Here is a 26,224-nt window from a genome sequence, read left to right as displayed (position 1 = left end):
TAACAGTGCATGTATATAATTTACAAGTGATATTTTTACCTTAGAATACTGAATGCTCTTTTTCATATAAAATCTGTTACTATGAATGCATAATTTTTATTTGTTTGTGGGAAAGTGTGCAAGGTTCACCTATGACATCTAATACCCTTGCACCAGCCCTGGCTCCATAAGAGAAAGCAGGATTTTATATGGAGCTGTGCTACTTTGGGTTAGTGGCTCTCTCCAGTCTCGGCCAAGGCTTGATTTTCTTTTTATAAGCCCAGGGAATAGTATGGGTCACTTCTGGTTGTGTCCCCCCCCCCCCCCCCACAACACACACACTCCCCTGGAGTAGGTAAGTAGGGCAGAGCCTGAGGAACCAAAAAACAGCCCACTGTGTAGCCTGTAGTCAATGGGAATGCACTAGAGTGGTGGAAGGATTGTGGAGAAGTGGAGGCAAGCTACATGCACAGGAAGGAAGGGGGTAAACTATGAGGAAGTGCCTGTGCAGTGTTGGGGAGGCTTCTAGATGAAGTGACTGTACTAAGCTCTGAGAGAAGCAGGTAGCTGTGGTACCAGTGAGTCTCCTAGAGAATGGGATTGGGAAAGGGAGGGGGCTGCTGCAGAATGGAGAAGAGATGGCAGCAAGCAGGAATGTTACACAATGATGCAGCACTTCTGGCCTGGGGGCACTCACTGTGTGAGCACATAAGCGGCCACACAACAGTAGCATTTCTGTGTATATGTGTGTGTCAGAGAGAGTGAGCGAGAGACACACACCCATACATACTTTGTCTGTGAGAGAGAGTACGAGTGTGGGTGGGCGTCTTCCTCTTTGACACAGAAACACACCACACTCTGGGTGGGTGTGTTTTTGGGTCTGAGAAAGAGTGTCTGTGTTTCTCAGTGTGTATGTGCCAATAAAGTTTCCGCAATCTAAAAAGCTGTTTGTGACTGAGTGTATTTGTGTCTGACATTAGTTGGTAGTTGTGTCATTGCTTGCAATTGGCTCAAGAGCCAGACCAAGGAATCCAGGATATGCCTGTAAAAGAGATATAAGCAGATGTTTAGGGAGCCCAACTAATTTGAATGGATGGAACGGGGGCTGCAGCTCTGCTCACCCCTGGTCAGAATATGCTCAACATCTTAGTTATTTAGGAAAGATGAAGTTTATTTTGGAGATATTTTGGCTCAATTTTGCCAGGTTCCTGGGTCGACTTGGTGTGCTTTTTGGAGCTGTTGATATGTATGCTGCAGGGAAAGTGCATAAGGGCAACAGATACCCCCATCAGCTGGTTTTGAAACAATCCCCTGGGATGATATTTTGCTGCAATCCGTCTCTGCTGCATGCATGGGGTAATAACTAGATCAGCCAGACCTAGGAAAACAGGAGTTGTACTGTATGCAATCAAATCCCTCTCAGTACATGGTGCCACACCACAGCTTGTCTAGAACAATAACTTAATTAACAGAAACAACTTTGAAGAAATTTTAATTTTGAAAAAACACAACAGATCATATGCAATATATAAATACATTTACAAAGCTGTAAAACACACGGCCGCCTTCTCTCAAAGCCAAGATGGTATTTAACAAATTTGAAGAGAAAGCATTATTTTGCCTCAAGCTTCCAGCCTGTCTTTGGTTTCCACAGATGGTGGAATTTGAAAGGAAAAGTACCACATGGCCTGTGCTTCCATACTGCAGGCAGGAAGGATCCCTAGTGCCGTAGATCAGCACTACCTCCTGGATCAGCAGGTTTATCATTTTGGTATTCTATCTGCCAATGGTTTTCAGCCCTTTATTTTTCACCCCTGACAGGTGAACTGCAATGAAAAATAAATATACCCTGCTGCACCTTTATAACAAGCCATTTTTACAGGATACTTTGGTAATATAGAGCAATCAGGATTTGTCTGGCAGGGTGCTTCATTCTGCCATCTCCTCTGCTTACTTTAGCAGGTAGGAGATGCTCAGGGTTCTACAAAAGGGCAGGAGGCAAATGAAAAAACACCCACACCTATATTTTTTTTTTTTTTTTTGGGGGGGGGGGATATCTTTTTGTGCATTTTGTCTGATATGTATGATGCTATGTGGATAAAAGAACACAAATATTTGCTTTTTGTATTCCAAGAAATCTACTTTGGATTAATGGCACCAGGGATGAAAAGTCAGTTAATCTCCCCTCTCCGATCACTACTTGACTTTAAATAAAACTGCAGTTTTTAATTATTTGCTGTTAACGGCCGGTCTTTGAGAGGACTGAGCAATTCTATACTTGTAGCCCCACAAATGTGCCGATAGGAGGTTTTGTGTAACATGGATGGCAGTTTTAAACAGATGCTGCTAGTACAGGCTGTCTTATTACATTCTTTTATAGTGTTCAGAATCTTTGGCAGAACACCATGATGGGACAGTGGATAATAGGGTAATTCTTCCCACTAGGAAACAACTTTGGTATAGCCTGAAAACATTAAAATAAAATCTGTTTCTTAAAACAACCTGAAATCAGTTAAAGACTGGCACCTTGTGAATGCAACAGTATTCGCACAAACCAAAACTCTTTGTACCTGAGCGAGCTCATCTATTGCTGGACGCTGACAATTGGCAATGAGCTGCTTGGGTTCTATGTGCTCTTCAGAGCTGTAGTCACAAAATTGTAAACATCAGAGGCAGTCTTCCTTGCTGACAATGCAGAGAACCCCAGTGCTGCCAGGTGACCTAATTGCTGGAAGGAGACTTTTGGCCAGCCTTTAGTGCTTCAATTTCTATTTCCAGTCGCTGTGGGATTTTCCATTGGAAATCAGCACTAGAGATCCAGACTAAAATAGAAGGGGAAGGGTGGTGTGGGCAAGTAACATCTCCCTCTAGGAACCAAGCACCATGGCAACTCTGCAACCTAGACAATAGTAGCTGAAAATGTAGACAGGTGCTTCTAATGGCAAAAGGTAACCAAATGCTTCAATTTCTATTTCCAGTCGCTGTGGGATTTTCCATTGGAAATCAGCACTAGAGATCCAGACTAAAATAGAAGGGGAAGGGTGGTGTGGGCAAGTAACATCTCCCTCTAGGAACCAAGCACCATGGCAACTCTGCAACCTAGACAATAGTAGCTGAAAATGTAGACAGGTGCTTCTAATGGCAAAAGGTAACCAAATTAGTATTGGCTCAATATCAAATAGACTACATTTATTGACACCAAGCATCCTACTTTCCACATGAAACTTTCAGCAGTGTAAGAATCTCTTGAAGTTTACTATCTACTATTTATACTTCAGTCTAAGATTTCTTTGTAGGCGAGTCTCAGAAAAGGCCTCGGATTCTCCTATTGTTTCCAGCCAGAATTGTTATTATTGTTGTTGTTCGGGAGCTGGATGATGTTTATTGGCTTGCTGAAAGAGCAGGGGCCCAGCTGTCTGTCCGCTGACTTGCAGCAGGAAGCACAAGGCCTTTCTGTAGCAGGTGTCCGGATCACTGCCTGGGACTTTTTGTCGCACTTAAGAAAAGGGATGTTCCCTTGACGTATGTCCCATATTAGCAGAGATAGTAAGAGGAAAGTCAGCAACCCTACTGTAATTTTTAACAGAAACTCCACATTAGTGCTGGAGGGGTTCTGCTGTGGCATGGAAGACTCAATCAAAGGTGTCACGTTGACATTAAATGCTCTGGTTTCCGGGTCCTTTGTTACATAATGTCGTGGGATGATTATTAGGTTTTCACGTCTGGGATGTAGGGCATAGCTGGTCACAATCACACAGAATTCCTTCCCATTGGCACTTTCCAGTGACTGACAATCGTAGTAGCCCCGGTCAGCCAAGGTCACATTGAAGATGACCATGCCCTGCTCATACAAGAGATACTTGGAATCCTTGAACTGGAGGCTCCTGCCATTAAAGATCCATTTGGTGCTAGCCAAGTTGGAGACTGGGGAGCAGGGAAGCTGGATGCTGTTGCCAGGAACGAATGAACGATTTCTAACATGATTTCCTGAAAGATAACAGTAAAGGGGGTTGAAATTGGTGGTTATGAAATAACTAAAAATATTGGGCAACACATGTAAAGAGATGTCAGTTATGTTCACAGAGTCTGAAAGACTGAAAGCCCTAAATATATGTACTCTGCAGGAGAGGAGAGACAGGAGTGATATGATGGAAAAATTGGTACTTATCTGCTCATTTTATTTCCATGAGTCCTACCAGACCAGTCTAGACTGTTGGGTTTTTCTTCCCTACCAGCAGATGGAGACAGAGAACAAAAGCTTTATTTTACTCTCAATACTTAAGCTACTGTGCCACCTGCAGTCTCTCAGTAAAACGGCATCAAAGCTAAAGCCCCCCCCCCCCGCCTTTTCTTTGAATGGAGAAAATAGAAAAAAGCATAAGCATTGGCAAGTTAAATGTAAAACATTAATAAGACAGAGGTAATTTGAAAAGAAGCTGGCCATAGAGGCAAAAACTCATAATAAAAACTTTTAAAAATATATCCAAAGCAGGAAGCCTGTGAGGGAGTCGGCTGGACTGTTAGATGATTGAGGGGTTAAAGGGGTCTTAGGGAAGATAAGGTCATTGCAGAAATACTACATGAATTCTTGCTTCAGTGTTTACTAATGAGGATGTTGGAAAGCAACCCCTTCCAGAAACAGTTTTCAAGGGTGATGATTCAGATGAACTGAATCAAATCATGGTGAACCTGGAAGATGTAGTAGGGCAGACTGAGAAACTGAAGTGTAGCAAATTGCCAGGACCAGATGGTATACAACCCAGGGTTCTGAAAGAACTAAAAAATGAAATTTCAGATCTATTACTAGTAATTAAGAACATAAGAAATTGCCATGCTGGGTCAGACCAAGGGTCCATCAAGCCCAGCATCCTGTTTCCAACAGAGGCCAAAACCAGGCCACAAGAACCTGGCAATTACCCAAACACTAAGAAGAACCCATGCTACTGATGCAATTAATAGTAGTGGCTATTCCCTAAGTAAACTTGATTAATAGCCATTAATGGACTTCTCCTCCAAGAACTTATCCAAACCTTTTTTGAACCCAGCTACACTAACTGCACTAACCACATCCTCTGGCAACAAATTCCAGAGCTTTATTGTGCGTTGAGTGAAAAAGAATTTTCTCCGATTAGTCTTAAATGTGCTACTTGCTAACTTCATGGAATGCCCCCCCCCCCCTTCTATTATTATTACCTGCTGCCTGCCCCTGCCTGCCAGAAGACCCGGAGGCATCTCTCTTTCTCTTTTCACCTTTTTTTCTTTTTTCTCTCCCAATTTGGTTTGTCTTTCATCCCCGCTCCATCCCTCCCTCCCCCCGCTCTCTGTTTTTGCTCCCACAGAAGCCGCGGAACCCCCTGCTGATGGTCCCGGGAGCCGGTCCCGAGCCCCTCCCCCCTTTGGACGGCGCTGCTGACGTCAGACGCCGGAAAAGCGCGCCAAGGGGGAGAGGTTTAAAGGGCCGCACCGAGACCGGAGGCGTCGCGCGCCGAAGGGGCACGACAAAGGGGCATGCCCCTTTGTACGCCCCTTCGTACACCACTGAGAAACCACTGAACAGAAGACTGGCGATACCTCAGATTAAGCAACATGAACGAAGCCAATGACAAACAGGAACCGGGAGGACACAAAATCACAACAAGCCTGTACAAAGGTAAATATGGAAAGAACTCCAAATAGGAACCTGAGATCAGCCAACAAAGCACTCCTCACTATTCCATCAATCAAAACAGCAAGACTCACACAAGTAAGAGAAAGAGCCCTATCCTTGGCAGGACCCATACTTTGGAACACTATGCCCACAGAGTTGAGACTACAAAGCAATAACAAAACCTTTAGAAAAAATCTAAAAACCTGGCTTTTTAAACTAGCTTACCAAAAAGAGAAAGGAGAATAGTACTCAAGGGAAAGCAGGTACAAACAACTGAACAACAAACACATAATCAAAATCAATATGTGTGTAATTTTTAATCAGATTAAGTTTCATCCTTTTAAAGCTCAGCAAAAGGGTAAAAGTACAATGATAAAGGTATTCTAGTAACCTAAACTGTTACAATGTGAATTGGACATGACTCATTACACTTACCAATTAATATTATTTACAAACTATGTTACCGATCCTTAAATGGCACCTATGTAACTTAAGATACGTTAGCTTCATTTTTATGTGCCTTAATGTAAACCGTTGTGACGGTTCCCACCAAACGACTGTATAGAAAAATGTTAAAATAAATAAATAAATAAGTGTAAATAACCGAGTCACATCTACTCGTTGAAGACCTCTCATGATCTTAAAGACCTCTATCATACTATCATATCTACTTAGCATTAAAACCGTCCATTCATCTGACGTCTGGAGGGTAGCCAGTGTAACCATAATGTTTAAAAAGTGCTCCAGAGGTGATCCAGGAAACTACAGACCAGGGAGCTTGATTTCAGTGCTGTGAAAAATCATGGAAACTTTTCCACTGACCACATCTTGGGCCGAATCAGCCTGGGGAAGGGCGAGCCCCAGCTCCTCCAGGACATATGGAAAGAGGCTCCAATTCCTCCCTGTGAAATTGAAATAAGCAGACGACTTTCGGATCATCCCCATCCAGGGGCAAAGGCTTCTCCGGGTCCTCATCCTGATCAGTGCCACTGCCGAGGGGAGGAGCCGGGACTGCATCAGAGGGTAATGGACCTGTGAGGTCTGCGAGCCCCGAGGGAGATTGAGCCATGCCGCTCCAGAACGCAGGGCCCTGGATCTTTTGGACTCGGACCGAGCTTGAGGGTTCTGGACCAAAAGAGGGACCTTGAGGAGGAATGCCCCCCCCCCTTGCTGAGACAGGCTAGTCAAAAAGGCTTTGTACATCAGAAGCACAAATTGGGAGTAAAAGAAGGCTGGCTTGTCAATTCCCCCTCCAGGGGAACGGGCTCCTCCTCAGAAAAATCGTCCCTAGGGTCCCAAAGACTCCCTGCAGCAGGAAATAGCGCCGATGGGAGATCCCCTCCCCCAGCCAACTTTTGCTGAGCGGCAGAAAAAGTTTTTAAGATGGCCGCCGTTCCTGCACTTACAGGGAACGGATAGCAGAGTTGCTTACCTGTAACAGGTGTTCTCCCAGGACAGCAGGATGTTAGTCCTCACATATGGGTGACATCATCAAGATGGAGCCCTATCACGGAACACTTTTGTCAAAGTTTCTAGAACTTTGACTGGCACACTGAGCATGCCCAGCATATCACTAACCCTGCATCCAGCAGGGTCCCCCTTCAGTCTTGTTTGTAGAAAAAAGTACGAGTGAAAAATAAAATAAGAAAACTTAAGCGAGCCCAACTCCGTGGGGTGGTGGGCGGGTTTCATGAGGACTAACATCCTGCTGTCCTAGGAGAACACCTGTTACAGGTAAGCAACTCTGCTTTCTCCCAGAACAAGCAGGATGGTAGTCCCCACATATGGGTGAATAGCGAGCTACAGGATGCCCGAGTTGAATGAACCAAAGGCACCCAACGACGTGCAACAGGCACAACAACAGGGGTGGTTTTGGGTATGAGGGCAGCCTGAATTTCACAGTGGGTCGCAGGAAGGAAGTTGGGTTATTAAACTGGAACAAATTACGTAGGACAGACTAGCCAAAGATGGAATCCTGCCTGCCAGCCTTGTCGAGACAATAATGAAAAAATGAATGAAAAAGTGTGGAGAGAGCTCCATGTGGCAGCTCTACAGATGTCAGCAAGAGGTACAGAACGGAGGTGCGCTACTGACGTTACCATGGCTTTAACTGAATGCGCTTTCACGCATCCCTGTAATGGAAGGGCTGCTTGTTGGTAGCAGAAGGCAATACAGTCTGCCACTGCCAGCCAGGTGGAAAGGGTCTGCTTGCCCACCAGAATTCCCAGTTTGGTCTTATCAAAAGAGATAAAAAGTTGGGTGGATTTCCTATGGGCTGTAGTGCGGTCCAAATAAAAAGCGAGTGCACGTTTACAGTCCAAGGAATGCAGGGCCCGCTCACCTGGGTGTGAGTGAGGTTTTGGAAAAAATGTGGGTAGTATTACGGATTGATTTAAATGGAAATCGGACACTACCTCTGGCAAAAATTTAGGGTGAGTGCGGAGATCGTGGAGAAATTTTGTATAAGGTGGGTATGTTACCAGCGCCTGTAGCTCACTGATTCTGCGAGCCGATGTCAAAGCAAGTAGAAAGAGCACTTTCCAAGTGAGATTACGTAGCTCGCAGGAATGCAGGTGCTCGAATGGAGGTCGCATGAGCCGTGCTAGTACAACATTGAGGTCCCATGCCGGAACAAGAGGACACAATGGAGGCTTTAGTTGTAGCAAGCCTCTCAGAAAGCGCCCTACAAGGGGTTGTGCTGAGATCGGGGCATCTCCTATACCTTTGTGGTAAGCAGCTATGGCACTGACATGCCCTCGGATGGAGGAAGTTTGTAGGCCAGACTCCGAGAGGTACCAGTGGTAGTCCAGGAACCTTGTTGTGGGGCAGGAAAAGGAATCTATCGTGCACCACAAGGAAAATCTTTTCCATTTGGAACAATAAGATTTCCTAGTAGAAGGCTTTCATGAAGCTACGAGGACCTGGGACACATTGTCAGAAAGGTTAATGGATTGTAGTATCAACCTTTCAGCATCCATGCTGTCAGAGACAGGGAGTGGAGGTTTGGATGACGCAACAGCCCATTGTTCTGCATTATTAGAGTTGGATCTGTGCCCAGGCGAATTGGTTGCTGTACTGAGAGGTCGCGTAGGATGGGAAACCAAACCTGCCGCGGCCACTGAGCAGCTATGAGGATCATTGTGCCCCGGTCCTGCCACAACTTCACGAGAGTCTTGCTGATGAGTGGAAGTAGAGGGAAGGCATATAGAAGACCCATTGTCCACGAGTGGGTGAAGGCATCCCTTGGTGGTGTCTTGTGGCTGTGGTGTAGAGAGTAGAAATTGTCCACTTTGTGCTTGTGAATTGATGCAAAGAGGTCTATGTGTGGGTGGCCCCACTGGTAGAAACTTCGGTTCGCTACAGTGGGATCTAGGGACCATTCGTGGGGATCAAAGGTCCGTCTGAGATTGTCTGCCATCACATTGTCCACGCCTGCCAGGTAAGTTGCTCTCAGTAGCATGGAATGGGAGAGAGCCCAGGCCCAGATCTGCGCCGCCTCCTGGCATAGCAGGTAAGAGCCTGTACCCCCTTGCTTGTTGAGGTACCACATCGCTACCTGGTTGTCCGTTTGAATTAGGATTACCTTGTTGGACAGGCAATCCTGAAAAGTGAATAGGGCATACCGTATTGCCTGGAGTTCCAGAATATTTATCTGGTGCTTTGCTTCTGCTGTGGTCCAGTTTCCCTGGGTTTGCAGGTTGTTGACATGGGCTCCCCAACCCAGATTGGAGGCATCTGTGGTTAATGTAATCTGAGGATATGGGGATTGAAAGGGTAGTCCTATCTGAATATTTGATTCCTGTATCCACCAAGCTAGCAAGAGTTGTAGTTGGTTGGTGACGTGGACAGTGAGGGACAAAGGTTGGTGTGATTGGGACCACTGGGACTTTAAAGTCCATTGTGTTACTCTCACGGCTAGTGGAGCCATTGGGGTAACGTGAACCGTGGATGCCATGTGACCTAGTAAGGTTAGCAGGTGATGAGCTGTGGTGGTTTGGCGAGTCTGTACTGCTTTGGCCAAGGTTGACTATGTGCATGCTCGGTCTTTTGGGAGGAACGCTTTGGCTTGAATGGTGTTTAGATCTGCTCCGATAAACAAGAGGGTGCGTGATGGAGTCAGATTTGTCTTGGGATAGTTTATGAGAAACCCCAAGGATTGTAGCAGGCTGATGGTAAAATGGAGGGATTGAAGTACTACCTCCTTGGATGGACCTCTGAGTAGCCAATCATCTAGATATGGATAGACGTGGATGCTGCATTATCGCTGCTACTACTGTCAGGCATTTCGTAAACACACGGGGTGCTGATGCTAGGCCGAATGGTAGCACTCGGTATTGGAAATGCCTGTGGACGACTAAGAATCTGAGGTATTTTTGATAAGGAGGGGTTATGGCTATGTGGGCATACGCTTCCTGAAGATCTAGAGAGCAGAGCCAATCTCCCTGTTGTAGCAGAGGGAGCATGGTGCCCAAGGTTACCATTCTGAACTTTTCCTTGCGGACATGTTTGTTTAAGGCACGAAAGTCCAGTACAGGACGAAAGCTGTCTGACTTTTTTGAAATTAGAAAATAGCGAGAGTAGAACCCTATTCCTCGTTGCAGTCAGGGAACCAGTTCCACAGCATTGGACTGCAGAAAGGTGGAGGGTTCTGCCTCGAGAAGTGGAGTATGGTCGATTAGACTCCACGCCGGTCATGGTGGAGAGTCCTGTGGTAGCATAAGGAAGTTTAAATGGTGACCATGGGCAACCACAGAAAGGACCCATTGGTCTGTTGTGATTGTGTGCCATATGTTGGCAAAGTGGCACAAGCGACCTCCCACAGGAAATTTTGTTGGAGGCGAGGATTGACTGTTGCTCTCTAGAAGGGAGTCAAAACCCTGATGCAGGACAAGTCTGGGGAGCTGGCTGGGCTTTTGGAGGCCTGTGCTGACAAGGCTGACCTCTTTGAGAAAGTCTGGTTGGATGGGCCCAGGATGGAGGAGGGTAATACCTATAGGTTTTATAGGTTAGCCTCCTGGGTTCTCGTCTAAATGGCCTTTTGGTGGTAGACGAGAAGTCAGAGGAAACAGTAGATAGTTGACGCAATATCTCATGATGGTCTTTGAGTTACGCAACTGCTTCCTGAATTTTCTCTCCAAACAAATTGTCCTCTGTGCATGGAAGGTCTGCTAACCTGACCTGGACTTCTTGACTTAAGTCTGAAGATTTCAGCCATACCCAGCGTCTGGCTCTTATACCTGCTGCTGACACTCTGGAGGCAGGCTCGAAGATATCATAGGCTGCTGTGACCTCATGTTTTCAGCATCAAGACCCTTCTGGAGGATGGAATTCAATCCCTCTTGAAACTCCTTTGGCAGGGATTCAGAGAAATCCTGAACTTGTTTCCAGAGGTTTCTAGAATATTGTGTCATGTATAGCTGGTAGGCTCCTATACGTGCCATCAACATAGAACCTTGGAACACCCTGCGGCTGAAGGTGACCAAGGATTTCTGCTCTTTTCCAGGAGGGGCAGAAGAATGAGGTCGGGACCTCTTAGCCTTCTTCTGAGCGGATTCGACCACTACGGAGTGGTGAGGAAGCTGGCTCTTCTGAAATCCTGGAGATGATTGAACAAGGTAGGTAGCATGAGTTTTCCTGTTCACCGGTGGAACTGTACCTGGGTGTTCCCAGGTATGGTATAACAGGTCAAGCAGAACTTCATGGACTGGAATTGCCATTACTTCTTTGGGGGCATCCACGAATTGCAGAACTTCCAGCATTCTATGCCTGGCATCCTCTTTGTTTGCAGCTTAAAAGGGATGGTTTCAGACATTTCCTTTATAAAGCTGGCAAACGAGAGGTCCTCTGGAGGGGAGCGATGTCTTTCTTCTGGACGTGAAGGCTCTGATAGGATGTCCTCAGAATCCTGAGTCAGAGGAATCATCACACCAGGGATCGTATTATTGGTCTCCTCCACCCTGTGGTCCTTCCGATGGAGGCAAAATCCCTAATCCAGCCAGATCAGGAGGTGGCACTGATGGAATCGGTGGAAGCACCGAAATAGGTGGAGGCACCGATGGCACCGGTGTTTTCGATGGTTGTCGGGATGGAAGTATGCTCGATGGCCCCGGAATCGCCTCCAGCATCGACGGATCTCGCTCTTCATTGTCCAATGACAGAGAAATCAAGGTCGATGCCAGTGGAGGAATCGATGGTCTCAGAGGCATCACCGGTCCAGAAGGTGCAAGCACCAATGGAAGTGTGCCAATAAGAGTGTCTAGCCTTTCAAGGAGTGGAGTCAACATCGTAAGCACTGGGTCAGGCCTCGGCATGGGAGTCGGTGCCAGTGGCGATTGAAATCCTCGAAGCGCTTGTAGGACTGCCTCTTGGACCATTCAGTCCAATTCCTCCCGGAAGGCTGGAGTTGGTAACACAGCTGCTGGGGTTGGAGGCTCCATAGGCGTTATTGGAGGGTCCACAGGAATTTGTGGAGTCTCGGCTCCCGGCATCGTTGCAGGTGGGGAACGCCTCGGTGTCCCGGGTCCAGAGGAGGATGGGGGCTCCTCTCCCCAGGACTTCTTGGTCGGTGGTTCCAATGATGTCAATGGTTTGTCAGTCCCCAGTCCAGAAGAACAATCTCATCGATGTCGATGGCGGTGTTTTTCTCGGTGCTCGACCCAGTCCTTCTCCAGCACCAAGGATGATGATGTGGAGGTCTTTGAGCGTGACGATGCCGGTGACGTCCATTCCCCGGTGTCCCGATGCTGAGACGTCGATGGAGATGATGACGAAGATGGCTTCCGACTCGGTGCACTCTTGGCTGGAGTAGATGGGGACAAGCGCTTAAATTTAAATAGGTGTTCCATTTTTTCTTTGTTTAATTTGTAGAATTTTTATTTTGTTAATAAGCAGTAAACTTTCCAAATACATATGAACATAATAACAACAGCCAATTTCACAATTGTTCATCGTGGCACAAAGAATGAAAACATTCAATTCGATCAAATAGCTCCAAAAGATTGAGATTAACAATGAGACTGTCATATAACAACTCCGAACTTGCTTCTCCATACGAATTTCATGACAGTGACTTTAGGTCTTTCCAAGACAGCTCCATTGACTTCACATTCTACTCTTATAAGCTTTTGTTCTTATAAGCTATTTGTATATAATTTGTTCTCTCCCTGTTCATTGTAAGTTATTATCCAAGTTTCACTCCCCTTGTTCTATGTAAGACTTTATAAATTACTCTTTATATTGTCATTGTAATTGTTGAAATGTGAACCGAAGTGATTAGTAACATTGTTACCTGAACTGCGGTATATAAAACTGTTAAATAAATAAATAAAATAAATAAATATAAATCCAAAAGGGAAAGCACCACTGGTAACGTAGTTTGTTGAAATAATATAAGCTTATGATCATCCAGCATAAATTCCCCGACCCCCTTCCCCCTCCTCCCCCCTCCCATGGACTGTGGATAGATATGTAAAGCTGAGTCAGCAGAATAGGTAAGTATAAAGACTCACAACCTATCATAAGTACCTCATGTTATATTAAGAGAGTGAAGCCATCTCTCATAGCTTGTCCAAGTTTGATGAAAGCATGAGATAGTCCTGTGTTTGTAGGCAGTAATTTTGCCTAATGTATGCATAACCAACACTTGTGATTGAATATATTGTAATGAGGGAATCTGAGGGTCCTTCCAAAATTTAGCAATGGCACACCTTGTCGCTGTGAGTACATATTTAATAAAGCGATTTTGAACTTTATCATGGGCTGATGACTCTTTGTTCAACAGGGCTTGCGCTGGTTCAAGGGTTACAGGGACCGGCAAAATCACAGCATTCCACTCTGACACCTGAGACCATAAACCCTTTATTTTAGGACACGACCACAAAAGATGAATAAACGTACCCTTACCAAGGCAGAATTTCCAGCATTGATTGGAGGTTCCAGGAACCATACAGCATAGCCTGACCGGTGTGATGTACCACCGAAAGAACTATTTATAGCTATTTTCTATGTGGCTCGCAGATATTAACCCTTTCCCCAAGTGTGTATAAACTTGTTTCCAATCCTCTATGTTCCAGGAACAATGCAGATCCTCTTCCCTAGCTTTAATATGTGAGAACACGAGCCTAAACCCCTCAGAGAGAAGCATATAAATACGAGAGACAGACTTATGAGATTTATCAGCCTGTTTGCACAAGCTCTCAAATGAGGGTATTCCTAATGCCAGCTCATCTAAAATTCCTTTACGTGTTATAAAGTGACGTATTTGCAGATAAGGGAACACATCGTTATCGCTCAGTTGATACCTATCACATAGCGAGCTAAATGGAACCATACCGCCAGGTTCATATACATGGGAGAGATGGGTGATCCCCTTTGCCATCCAATTTCTAAAACATTGTGGGTGCGCAGCAGGCTCAAAATAGAGATTATAAAATAAAAAGATACTAAGGAAATATGTCCTCTGGCCCATTAACCGTTTCTTCCAATGGTCCCAGATTTTTAAAGAAAGTTGGATAGTTTCTGGGAATTGCTATGGTCCTTTCCATGAATCTCAGGATTGCCACAAAATGGCAGAGATAGGCATCTTTCCTAATAGTGCCTGTTCTAAGTGTACCCATGGTTTTTTATTTTATGCCAATCTATAATGGATTTTAATTGGGCCGCTCCTTGGTAGTGATGCAGATTTGGCATTCCCATTCCACCCTGATTCTTGGGTAGTATTATAAATATTCTTTGCGCTATTCGAGAGCGTTTCCCTTTCCATATAAATTTTAGGATTCTCCGCTGCCATTTATCCAGAGTTGTAGCCGGTATATCTATTGGTAAAGTCTGAAGAAGGTATAGTATATGAGGAAAAATATTCATTTTGACTACTGCTAACCGACCAAGCCAAGAGATATGGTACCGGTCCCATTCTTCCAAATCTTTATATATTTTGGCCATTAAGGGGGGATAATTGAGTTGAAATAAGTCTTGTTAGTTACCTAGATAGATTCCCAGATATTTAAGCTTTGTGGGTGCCCACCGGAATGGATGATCTTTCCTAATTTGTTCTGCCAATGCCTCAGTCACTGAGATATTAAGCAGCTCTGATTTGTCCCAGTTGATTTTAAAGCCTGATACTAGGCAAAATTTTGAAATTTCTTCACTAATCACTTGAAGGGAGCTATGGGGGTTAGTTATAGTGAACAATATGTCATCTGCGAATAATGACAGTTTTGACGCGAAATCCCCCACCTGAATTTCAGTGATATTGTTGTTTTTGCGTATTCCATTTTTTTCTAAGCGGGCCCGGCGGCCTTTTGGTGTCATTTGGGCCATTCACCAGGGTGGCGTGACCCTGGCGGATTGGACACACACAGGTGAGCCCCTGAGTAGAGAAGAGGAAGTAGATGGTGACGTTGAGGAGTTTAAATTACCAACCACCCCATGGAAGGGGAGGACATGGAGGTGGCTTGTCTAGAGACAGAAACCCAGACAGGGGTGGAAATGGACTAAGGGTAGGGTACTTTGACTATTTTTTTTGCTTTGAATTGTTTTGAGGACAGGGAAGGCTGTTGCCTGAAAGCACAATGGTGCGGAGTAGGTGTGAGTTGTGCCATAGCCTGAGAGGCCTGCTAAAGGTGTCTTGGTGCAGAGACTTTTTTTTTCTTTTCTCCCTATGACTCGTGGGGGCTTAAACTTAGGTTTGTTTGTGAGAGGTTTCTTTTTGTTTTTTGAGAAGAAAAGTGTGAACAGGTACAAGACCTGTGGATTAGGGAGCATTTGCTACGGTGTCGTGGCATCTGCAGACATTGTTCCCTCAGTGGATGATTGCAAGGGGAATATATACTAAACAAGTCTTTTGTGTTACTGTTGTTTTGGTGGCCTTTTTCATTTTTTTTCTTATTTCCCAGAGCTGAGTCCTGGGAAGACTGCTACGGGCGGACCTTTGTCAAAATGGACTATTTGCTCAGCCACACGATTCTCTTCTCTGCCTGGACTCCCAAATACACTGTTGCTGGAGAGCGCTGCAGAGTGGAACGGCTTACAGAAGTTTGGCATGCCTACCACCAAGGCTTGGATCTACTCCAGGTGACTACCCCGGGGCACAGATCAATTCGGATGGATGCAAAAGAAAAATTGAAGGTCGTCAGCATAAATTCGATAACCATCGCAAAGATTTGCCAATACTTTACTGACTGGTACCAAATAAATATTGAATAATAGTGCAGAAAGCGCCAAACCTTAGGGAACCCTGGTCGGCACAGATGACCAATGAGAGTGCCATTGCTAGATGTTTACCTGATATATATGTTCAGATAAGTAAGATCTTCTACTTTAGAAACTTTCTGTCATTTCTTTCAGACGTAGCTGACTGAGAGGAGAGAAAATCTGACTGTTCGCAAATAGGATGAAAACAGATTGAGGGAGGGCGTGCAGCAATGATAGCATGGGAACTCCTGCGCATGCTCAGAAGGAACTCAAGGACAAAAATTGTATTGATTTCTTGGCTATTGTATTATTATACAGATTCTGTGATGTTGCTTTTGGTATCAATAAAACTTTCAATTACAAAAAAAGAAGGAATTCCAGGAAGTTTATGGGCTAGCAGAGATTAAAGACTAGGTGCAATCAGATGACATCACCCATCTTGCGTGGCTTGTTTGTTATGTTTGTCTACAAAGAATACTCGTTATCTTCTCCCTATATTCAAAATCCTTAAAGATTGCAAAATCAGAGAAGAAAGCTTGCCCTTATGAAAAAGGTGAATAATAGAAGAATTGTCCTCCTTCCTGGGGGAATACTCCTCCTTCTCCAATTCCCTCTTACTAGCACTGACTTTGGCGTTCTTAAGAACCCACAAAGAAGTATCAGAGCTAGAGGAACTACCATCCTCCAGATCCTCCTCCATGTCCTTTCTGGCCCTCTTAAGCCCAGAACATGGAGGCAAATTTGTCTGTGGCACCTGCGAGGAGGAGGAGGGCCCCAGGGCTGAATTCTGCCCCATGCAAAAAAGCCTGATGCAAGTACTTGAGGAAACCACCTGAGAACACTGACTAGGAAGAAGCAGGCAATGGCTCTTGCACAGTGGGATAACTCCTTGCTGCCTTACCAGCTGCAGCCTCTGAACCTCCAGTTAGCAGCTGCAGCGGCTTCCACCACCACAGGGAGAAAGGAAGGGAGCCTTGGCCTTAACCCTCTCTTTCCCATGGATTTAAAATGGCCACTGCATTGGTTGCAGTGGCAAACCTGCTGGCAGGAACAGGCTAGCCCAATGACTCCGCCCCATGCCACCCCATCTCAACATTGCTGTGTCTAGCCCTGTTTCTCCCTCCCTCTCCTCCTCACAGGCTCTGCACAACTTCCCCCTTCCAACAGCGATCACCACAAGCCGCACGCCACATGTGGCGCACAGCAAGACTTTCTTCCTGTGCTCTTGAAACACTTCCATAACAATTTGCTCATATGCTGCCCAGCTCCGGAAACAAAACCCTAAAATATCTGGTCTCCTACTGTAGGCTTTCCTAGCCACAACAGCTGCTCTGAACCCAGAACTGACTGTCTTGCATATGTTCCTCTTTTTTTTTTTTTAAAGTTTATTCAACTAGCTAACAGCCCGATACTGTAAAACCGCGGGAGAGCGGACGAACGCCTGCTCTCCCGGCACACGCACCGGCCCTTCGCCGGTGCGAGCTATCCAGTATGCTCCAGCATGCAAATTAGGCGACGCGGTGCAAACGAGGGAAAGGAGGCGCTAGGGACACTAGCGCGTCCCTAGCGCCTCCTTTTGGCCTGGAGCGGCGGCTGTCAGCGGGTTTGACAGCTGACGCTCAATTTTGCCGGCGTCGGTTCTCGAGCCCGCTGACAGCCACGGGCTCGGAAACCGGACGCCGGCAAAATTGAGCGTCCGGTTTTCGGCCCGACAGCCGCGGGCCGAATTCAAATTTTTTTTTTTTTTTTTTTACTTTTTTTTACTTTTGGGGACCTCCGACTTAATATCGCTATGATATTAAGTCGGAGGGTGCACAGAAAAGCAGTTTTTACTGCTTTTCTGTGCACTTTCCTGGCGCCGGAAGAAATTAGCGCCGACCTTTGGGTCGGCTTGGCTGCACATTTTACTTACTGGATCCCGCGCGCATACCTAATAGGGCCATCAACATGCATTTGCATGTTGAGGGCGCTATTAGGTGCCGCGGGTGGGCCGCGTGTTTTCCTCCCCTTACTGAATAAGGGGTAAGGGAAAACACGCGTCCAGAGCAGGCTGACAGTGCGCTCCGACGGAGCACACTTTACTGTATCGACCTGTAAGGGAGCAGCCAGCTAAAAAAGAAAGGGGGGGGGGGGGAAACAGCAGAAGCAATACACTAACCCCAGGAAGAGAGGCCATGGAAGAGAAAGAGAAATCCTTAGAAGGGAAGCAGAGGAGGAAGAAAAGGAGTATTCACAGCTAGACAGGCAAAGATTAAGTTTCCAAAGAAATAACCCTGATTGCAAGGCTACGCTCAACTGGGGGAGGGAGCAGTAAGAGCGTTGCCCCAGGTGCAGCTCTACCAAAGGAAGGGTCCTGAGACTAATCACCCTGGGAGCAGGCCCACTCCACCAAATTTCCTCTTCCTGGCCTAAAACCAGGTCTCAAGTCCCAGCACAGGATGCTTGCCTACCATCTGTTGGGGACTGTAAATACTGGCAGGCTGAATGCAGCATGGGACCCTAAAAGGGGTGATGTCAATGAGCCTTTTGTTCTCTTTCTCCATCTGCTGACTGGGGAGCATAACCCATGTGCCAGGACTGGTCTGGCTGGATGAAAAGGAATCATTCTTACCGAGGCACATCCTGCCAGGCTAATGGTCTAAGCAGGTCACTAACAAAAGGCATCCAACATGCTACTTCTGGATGGGTGCAAGAAATATCACAGGCCTACAGCAGTGTGAGCTGATACACGGTCCCAGATTTCTTCAGCATCTGCTGTAACAGCATGTATTGTATTAGAAATCTCCCAGCAGTGGCCAAGAATGCCACGAGAGTTTTATTTGAATATTAGAAGGCTTACAGTCAGGCCGATGCAATATCGGCACGCGTTAAAGGGGAGCTCATGATTGAATGCCCGGCTCCTTTAACACGCACCAATCCATCTCTCCGGGGTGCCCAATGCAAAATGCAAATGGGCTTCCGCGGTAAAAAGGAGGCGCTAGGGGAAATTGCACGCCCCTAACGCTTCCTTGGCAGCGAGCGCCTGGGAGAGGTGGCTGTCAGTCACTTAGAAAAACAGATGCTCAATTTTAGAGCATCCCTTTTCCTATCTTTTGCACAGCCACAGGTTAGGAAAATGGACGCTCGTTAATTGAGCATCCCTTTTCCTAATCTGACCACCGGTACCTTTTTTTTTTTTTTTTTGGACATTATAATTTTGTAGTTCCTTCAACTTAATATTGCCACGATATTAAGTCGGAGGAAGTACAGAAAAGGAGTATTTTTCTGTTTTTCTGTACACTTTTTGGGCTCCTCCAAAATTAACGCCTGCATTTACATACGATGAGTACTATTATCTACGTTTGTGCCTGGACACGCGTTTTGGGCGCACTAACCCCCATTTTGCATCAGGGGTTATGGATGCACGTCCAATCGCGGGTTGAGCTGTGCGCTGCAGCCAGCACACGGTATTGCATTGGCCTGAGTATTGGCAATGGTTTCTGGAAACAAGCATTTCCTCTCATTAATATGTTGGCGGGTTAAGGGTCTCATCTCTTCCTACCAGAACACTAACTGCTAAATAAATGCAAACCCTGATGATCTTTCTTACTTAATTTTATTATAAGAAGCTTTTACTACGCAAATATCATCTCTAAAGCCAATGGTAACCCTAATACATTGTTCAATATAGTAAAATCTCTTACCACTCCATACACTGAAAACATTTTAGACTCTGATACCAACTTCTGCAATAAAATAGCAAAACACTTTGAAACAAAGGTTTCAAACATCTCAAAGGAATTTTCCAAGTTGCCCCACCCTACACAGGGAAAGGCCGACCCTAACCATATCTGGTCACAATTCTCTACTGTACAAGAAAGTACCATTCTTAATATCATTAGCAAGCAAAAACCCTCTAATTCCCCCTATAACCCCTGCTCTGGAACCTTCTTTAAAGCCCTCAAACAAGAGGCTTGCTTCTTTCTCAGTCTTTTGGTTAATCAATCCCTAGAAACTGGAGAATTCCCCCACACCTTGAAAAAGACTTCCATATTACCTATCCAAAAATCTAAAGCCAAAGAAATATCAGATCTCAACAATTATAGACCAATTGCCTCTCTTACTTCTTTAGCGAAACTTATAGAATCTGCAGTACTATATCAATTAACTGATTTTCTCACAGAACACAATATTCTACATATCAACCAACATGGATTCAGAAAAGGACATTCCACAGAAACACTCTTACTATCTTCTTTCGACACTTTTTTTCGCGCTTTTGATTCATACACAGACTACATTATAGTTTTTTTTAGACATTTCATCTGCTTTTGATACAGTGGACCATCAAATTCTCATTTCAGGTTTAAAATCAATAGGTATTACAGGAACAGTTTTGAATTGGTTCTCATCATTCCTCTCAGATCGCCCCCAACAAGTTAATTATAATCATCACTCATCTTCTCCCTACATTATCAATTCCGGTGTTCCCCAAGGTTCATCTTTATCCCCTATTCTGTTCAATATATATCTCTTACCGCTTTGCAACATCTTATCCTCACTCAATCTCCAATTCAAAATTTATGCAGATGATATTCAGTTCTATGTCCCTTATAAAACATCTTGGTCAGCAACATTATCCCTGGTTTCCCTCTATCTATCCACCATAAACTCCTGGTTTTCTCATAACCGGTTAAAACTAAACTCCTCAAAAACTGAAATTATACATTTATCATCAATTTCAGATACTTCAATAGGTCCACCATCACACTTATCAATAAACAATACCACCATACCTATAACACGTCAAGCTACAAACCTAGGTATACTCATAAACTCTGATCTTTCCATGAAGCAACATATCTCATCACTTACCAAAAAGTCATTTTACAAACTACGGCTCCTAAAACATCTTCGACCACTGCTATTCTATCGTGACTATCGAACTATTCTTCAATCCCTAGTCTTCTCCGGTCTCGAGTATTGTAATGCTCTTTACCTAGGACTACCAGACTCTTCAGTATACCCCCTTCAATTAATTCAAAACAGTGCAGCCCGAATTCTAACAAGAACACCTTTACATCATCATATCACTCCTATTCTTCAATCTTTACATTGGCTCCCCATAAAATTCAGGATAAAATATAAAATTCTTTCCACTATTCATAGCCTAATCCATAACCCAACTTCCACCTAGCTCTGCTCATTACTACAGATTTACAAACCAACAAGACACTTAAGATCACTTACCCAAAATCTTTTAGACATTCCCTCACCTAAACAAGCCAGATTAGACGTCACCAGAAAGAGAGCTTTCTCAGTAGCCGGTCCCATCCTTTGGAATTCACTCCCAAACCCACTCCGATCTATATCAAATCCGTCTCATTTCAAAAAATCACTCAAAACACATTTGTTTCAACTCGCATTTCAAACATCCACTCAAGAACAAGTTTAATGCTCATCCATCTATTTCCATATTTACCAGATTCATCTCATTCCTTTTCCCTTTACCATTCCCATACTCTCCTCCTACTAGCTACATTCCATTTTTTCACAGCCCCCCCTCCCCCCCTCCTTTCCTTCCTTCCCCCAACATGAAATCCATGGCAATATATTTTTATTACTTTGTTTTTAAGTAATTAATTTGATTTATTTTTAAGCTAATTTCTTAGCTATTGACTAATTTTTGTATATTTTAACTTATTTTTAATTTGACTTTCTTTGATTAATTTTATTTCCATTATGTAAACCGTTTTGACAAAAATTTCTTTTATAAAACGGTATATAAAATTTTTTAAATAAATAAATAAATTAAATAAATACCCACCAATCTGTGGGCAGACGGAAGCATCCCCACTCTTTACGCTCTGGCTGAAGTTTCTGTAGGGAGAGATTAGTGAAAGTAAAACAGCAGCTCATATTTCAAATGCAGCTCTGGTCTGCCACATCGCCGTTCAGCCTGCCGGTACATTAAGATTTTTGCAGTAAGTTTAGCTTCAAGTGATCGTGCACCTAAATTAAAGATCATTCTTTCCTCTGACCAAGTACTCTTTCGATACTTTAAGCTCCTCGGGTGGGTTCGCCCTACCCGCGGCTATGGCTGACTGAGTAAGCAATTCCCACAGACCTTCCGTGATACGCTTCTTTGAACAGTTCAGAGTTTTGGCTCGTAAATCTTACAGATTTTCTCAACTGCATACAATCAATTCACGATCTCTAGCATTGAACTACCCTTGATTCTCAGAAGTTGTGGTCCCCCTGACGCAGCCCCTGTTGTGAAACACGGCCGTGTCGGGGTCCTTGTGTGTACCATTTTCCATGAATATATATCTAAAATAACATTTCATGACACACCTGTGACTGTATGCATTAATTAAAAGTTTATTGTGAGCTCTGATGACCAGTTGATTGTTTGCCACACATTATTCCTCTGCTGCATATTAAAGTGACAATAACCAGCTGAGAAAGTCAGCTGTGTTCAAAGTATAAGACAAGAGGATGTTCAGTGAGGGAGGGCTCTACTTACTGTGAGTCAGCATGCTCATCGGCTACTTTAACACAATTCTGGAAAGTATGAGACCAAGCGCAATATGGGTCCCGTGCCAAGATGCAATCAAAACAGTTGGTGTATTGTCCACATGCTGCAACAGGCAGCTGTACCACCTGTGAGGGGGAACCCACGTACAGCAAACCCTGCAAATACAAAGCACCATTACCCCATGATCAGAATTTCCTAAATTATATCTTCCTATCTGCACTGAACAGGAAAATGCAAAGGACTATTTCCTACTGGCAGAGGACTGGTACTGCAGGAGCCACCCTCAGTGGAAACTTCCTGTGCGAGCCCTGGGCCAGCAGTGGATCTTAGTATGCTTGGTAGGAAAACTGTGGGAGTTAGTGGGGGAAATACGTTTCACAGGAGACAGGTAAGGGAAACATAGAAAAGAAAATACATGGGTCTGAAGTGTTAGGATTTTGGTGCAGTTACAATTGCAAATGTGGCTTGGCTTCTGAGATAATATCTGCTCAATTCACCAGCTATAAGTTGGGTAGAACTGATTAATAAAACTCAGGCTGTGTTTCTCTTAGAATGACAGAAGCAGGTAACACATGAGGGAGCACTTGTGCTCCAACCCCATGACATGTCTCATGGGAAGGGAAGGGCTTGGATCTAATCTGTCCCTATCTCCACCCCTGCAGAAAAAGCCGGGGTAGATAAAGGAAGGGGCATGCTACCTTTTTGGATGACAGTTTGAGAGACTGTACAGGCTCGGGGTGCTGGAACAGCTGAATCTCCTCCACAATAAACATTTCCCCATCGCAGTTCAGAGCCTTATGTAAATAACCATTGTCTGCAGAAAACAACAGATGACATGAGCTCATGCATTTGGAACTGGGCTTTGAAAGGTTAACTAATCAGTGCTTTTATATAACAAACCAAAATAATGCATCCAGAAAGTCAAACAGACGGCTCCCACCGTACACAAGACTCTCTTGTAATTATGAAAGTGCAGATCCCAGTAGAACAGATCATAGTTATAGCACTTTTTGAGGACCCATCATTTAAAAGGTACAGTAGAAATCCCTGCTGCACAGTAAATAAGAAGTAGCCTATTGGGTTCCACCAATGATTCATCAGGCTCAGCATCTTATCTCCAAAAAAGGCCAACTTGAGACACTTCGAGTATCTGGCAGATCGTAAAGGGGAGATCCATTCCACATTGCTCACTCCCAGAAGAAAAAGGTGATGATCTATAAGTCTATTTGACTAAAAATTGTTAATGGCCCTGTCCTCCATCAACTTGGCCAAGGAGAAATTTCTTACCTATTAATTTCCTTTCCTTTAATCCTACTACACCAATCCAGATTAGTGGGTTGTTTCTCCTTACCAGCAAATGGAGGTAGAGAGCACAGCTTTCTCTATGACATCATCAAGCTACTAATGTGATGCAGTCCAGAAAATTCCTCAGTATTCTAATAACAAAGGTAATTCCTCAGTAATTCTAATAACAAAGGTAATCATCAATTATAGAATCATTCCCCAAGTCGCCAGAGGCATACAGTTCTACATAAAATCGAGTAAAGCATGTACGGATCTCACTGGCCTCATTCAACATTGAACCAGTGGAATCCTTGATTTTGGTTATAAAAGACTGGGTCGCTCTTTCTTTAAGCTTCCTCACTAGAAGACGGCCCGCTTTATTACCAAATTCAAAATATTTCTGTCAAAGCAAGTCTAGATGGAAGGCTATTTTCTCCAAATCTAGGGCATGCAGCTCCCTCTTAGTGGCTTGCAGAGCCTCTAATATTTTAGGATCCAAGGACCTCTTATGACTTAGTGATAATTTGGCAATATGCTGCATAAGGCTAAGACATTTGGCATTCCTCTCCTTTTTGAGGAAGCTTGCCCGAGCAATTAGTTTACCCCTGACAAAAGCTTTCAAACAGTCCCATACCGTTCTCGGGGATACATCCGCAGTGGAATTCAGTTGTAAATACTCCTTAATATCCCCAGTCAAGGATTCCACAAAGGTTTTGTCATTTAATAGACTGTCATTTAAGCACCAGTAGCGATTTCCTGAAGGTCTGGTGGATAGCCATATGTCTAATCATATCGGCGCATGATCAGACCAGGTGATATCCCCGATATTGGTCTTAGTTAACAGTTCCGCTACATCTTTATCAATTAGATACATTTCAATATGGGAGTAAGTTTGATGAGTGTGCGAGAAAAAGGTGTAGTTTTGCTGGGTCGGGTTATGCAAGCACCAAATAACAATCAACCCCCTGTCACCAATCAAGTGTTTTAAGCCCCTTCTATGAGATCGACCTTTGCCAGCTGTAGGGCTCGAATTATCCAAATAGGGGTACCTGGTCAGGTTAAAATCCCCACCAATTATAACCTTCCCCTCCGCCCAATTCTCTAGCAGGGTGGAAATATTCTGTAGGAATGAGGTCTGATCCAAATTTGGACTATATATTGTGAGGAGTGTTAGCAAAGTGTTATCAAGTAATACTTTCAGAGCTATGTATCATCCCTCAGGGTCTCTGCATACGTCTTTAACATCTATAACCAGGGATTTGGAAAATAATATCTCCACCCCTCCATATTTCCGATGGATTGAGGCAGAGGATAAAAATTGCTGAGGAAAAAATCTGTCCCAGAGGAGCCGTTCTGCCCGCTTTAATAAATGGGTTTCCTGACAAAAAATGATGTGGGCGTGTCTCCATTTTGCCTCTTGAAAAAGTAGTTTCCATTTGGTAGGGGTATTTAGACCCTTAACATTTATCGAGAGTATATGTAGCTCAGCCATAGTAAAATATTAAAGACATAAAGCTGGTATGCCCATTGCCCCAATCATTCACCCCTCGGACAGGAAATACAAGAAACTCGTCTGAACCTCTTTGCAAGGCTGAGATGAGTACCCATCGATAGCTGATTGATGACCACATTCCCCCCATGTCCCTCCCCCCCACCACCCCCTGATCCTCTGCCCACAGCTCGCTGTGGTGGGCTCCCTCCTCCTGGATGTGTGATGACATCGAAGTCGGGAGTCCCCTGGTTGGGAGGCCCCTTCCTCCCAGGGGCCTCCCGACCAGTAATAAGCCAAAGATATATGCTAAATAGTCATGTCCCTTGCCAACAGTTAGTACAGAGAGCTAATCGTATGGAGAATCGTAGTAAAGGCGCCTTGCTGGAAGCAGCATAGGCCACCCATTGTAGGGTAATGTAAGTTGTCTATGTAGATCAGTCAGGATAATCAGGTAGCGGACATGAACCGCTGGATTGTCTCCGCAGATGCTTGCCTCCCTTCTTGACCCTTTGCCACCTCGGGGTGTCGCTCTGGGATTTGGTAGAAGTCTAGGATCCAGGATCCTCTCGCATTTTCGCAGTGGGAATCCTTGCGGCCTGCAAGATGTCCAGTCCTTCTTCTACTGATGAAACTTGAGAGGATATTCTTGCAATGGTGAAGCTTAGTCTGAACGGAAATAGCCACCGGTATCTGATGTTATTAGCCCGCAGCGTTGTAGTGACCTCACGGAAGCCTCGTCATCTGTGGATGGTGGTTGGTGCTAAGTCCTGAAAGATTTCCACCTTGTAGCTCTCCCAGCATATAGATTCCAGTGTGCAGGCCTGGAGCGTGATTTCTTCCTTTTGCGTATAGCTATGAAAACATGCGATTATATCCCTGGGTTTCTCCGAGCGGTTAGCTCCCAGCGCGCGGTGAGCTCGTTCTATTTTGATCTTATCTGCCTCCACGGGTTCAGCGTCTGTGCTAAGGATCTGAGCACAAATGCTGCTGACAACCTGCTTGCAATTACTGAGGTCCTGGGATTCAGGTAGTCCTCTAAACTTTGTTTCCTCTCTTGGACCTATTCTCAAGGTCCTCGATCCTGTTAAGGAGATCTTCTTGTGTTTTGGACAGC

General features: G+C 44.7%; 1 protein-coding gene and 1 long non-coding RNA gene across 5 annotated transcripts in view; one reads left to right on the top strand and one right to left on the bottom strand.

Annotated features, from left to right (window-relative positions):
• The window catches only part of LOC115097809, a 39,744-nt gene extending 23,593 nt beyond the window's left edge, over positions 1 to 16,151 (top strand). Inside the window, exons 3-5 of the long non-coding RNA XR_003858337.1 lie at positions 5,319 to 5,629; positions 15,520 to 15,697; positions 15,971 to 16,151. This is a non-coding gene — a long non-coding RNA (uncharacterized LOC115097809). The remainder of the gene's footprint in view (positions 1 to 5,318; positions 5,630 to 15,519; positions 15,698 to 15,970) is intronic.
• The window catches only part of LOC115097807 (semaphorin-4D-like), a 197,562-nt gene continuing 172,792 nt past the window's right edge, over positions 1,455 to 26,224 (bottom strand). For all 4 annotated transcript variants that reach the window (XM_029613886.1, XM_029613887.1, XM_029613889.1 and 1 more), the window contains 4 exons: positions 23,033 to 23,148; positions 22,323 to 22,489; positions 21,624 to 21,676; positions 1,455 to 3,966 (listed from right to left, as the gene is read on the bottom strand). In XM_029613886.1, coding sequence (XP_029469746.1) covers positions 3,305 to 3,966; positions 21,624 to 21,676; positions 22,323 to 22,489; positions 23,033 to 23,148 — 998 coding nt within the window. In that variant the 3' untranslated portion in view covers positions 1,455 to 3,304. The remainder of the gene's footprint in view (positions 3,967 to 21,623; positions 21,677 to 22,322; positions 22,490 to 23,032; positions 23,149 to 26,224) is intronic.

Source organism: Rhinatrema bivittatum, chromosome 8 (genome assembly GCF_901001135.1).
Source record: "Rhinatrema bivittatum chromosome 8, aRhiBiv1.1, whole genome shotgun sequence".
Classification (NCBI taxonomy): domain Eukaryota; kingdom Metazoa; phylum Chordata; class Amphibia; order Gymnophiona; family Rhinatrematidae; genus Rhinatrema; species Rhinatrema bivittatum.
Note: the sequence above shows the minus strand (reverse complement) of the source record. Positions and strands in the feature narration are given on the sequence as shown.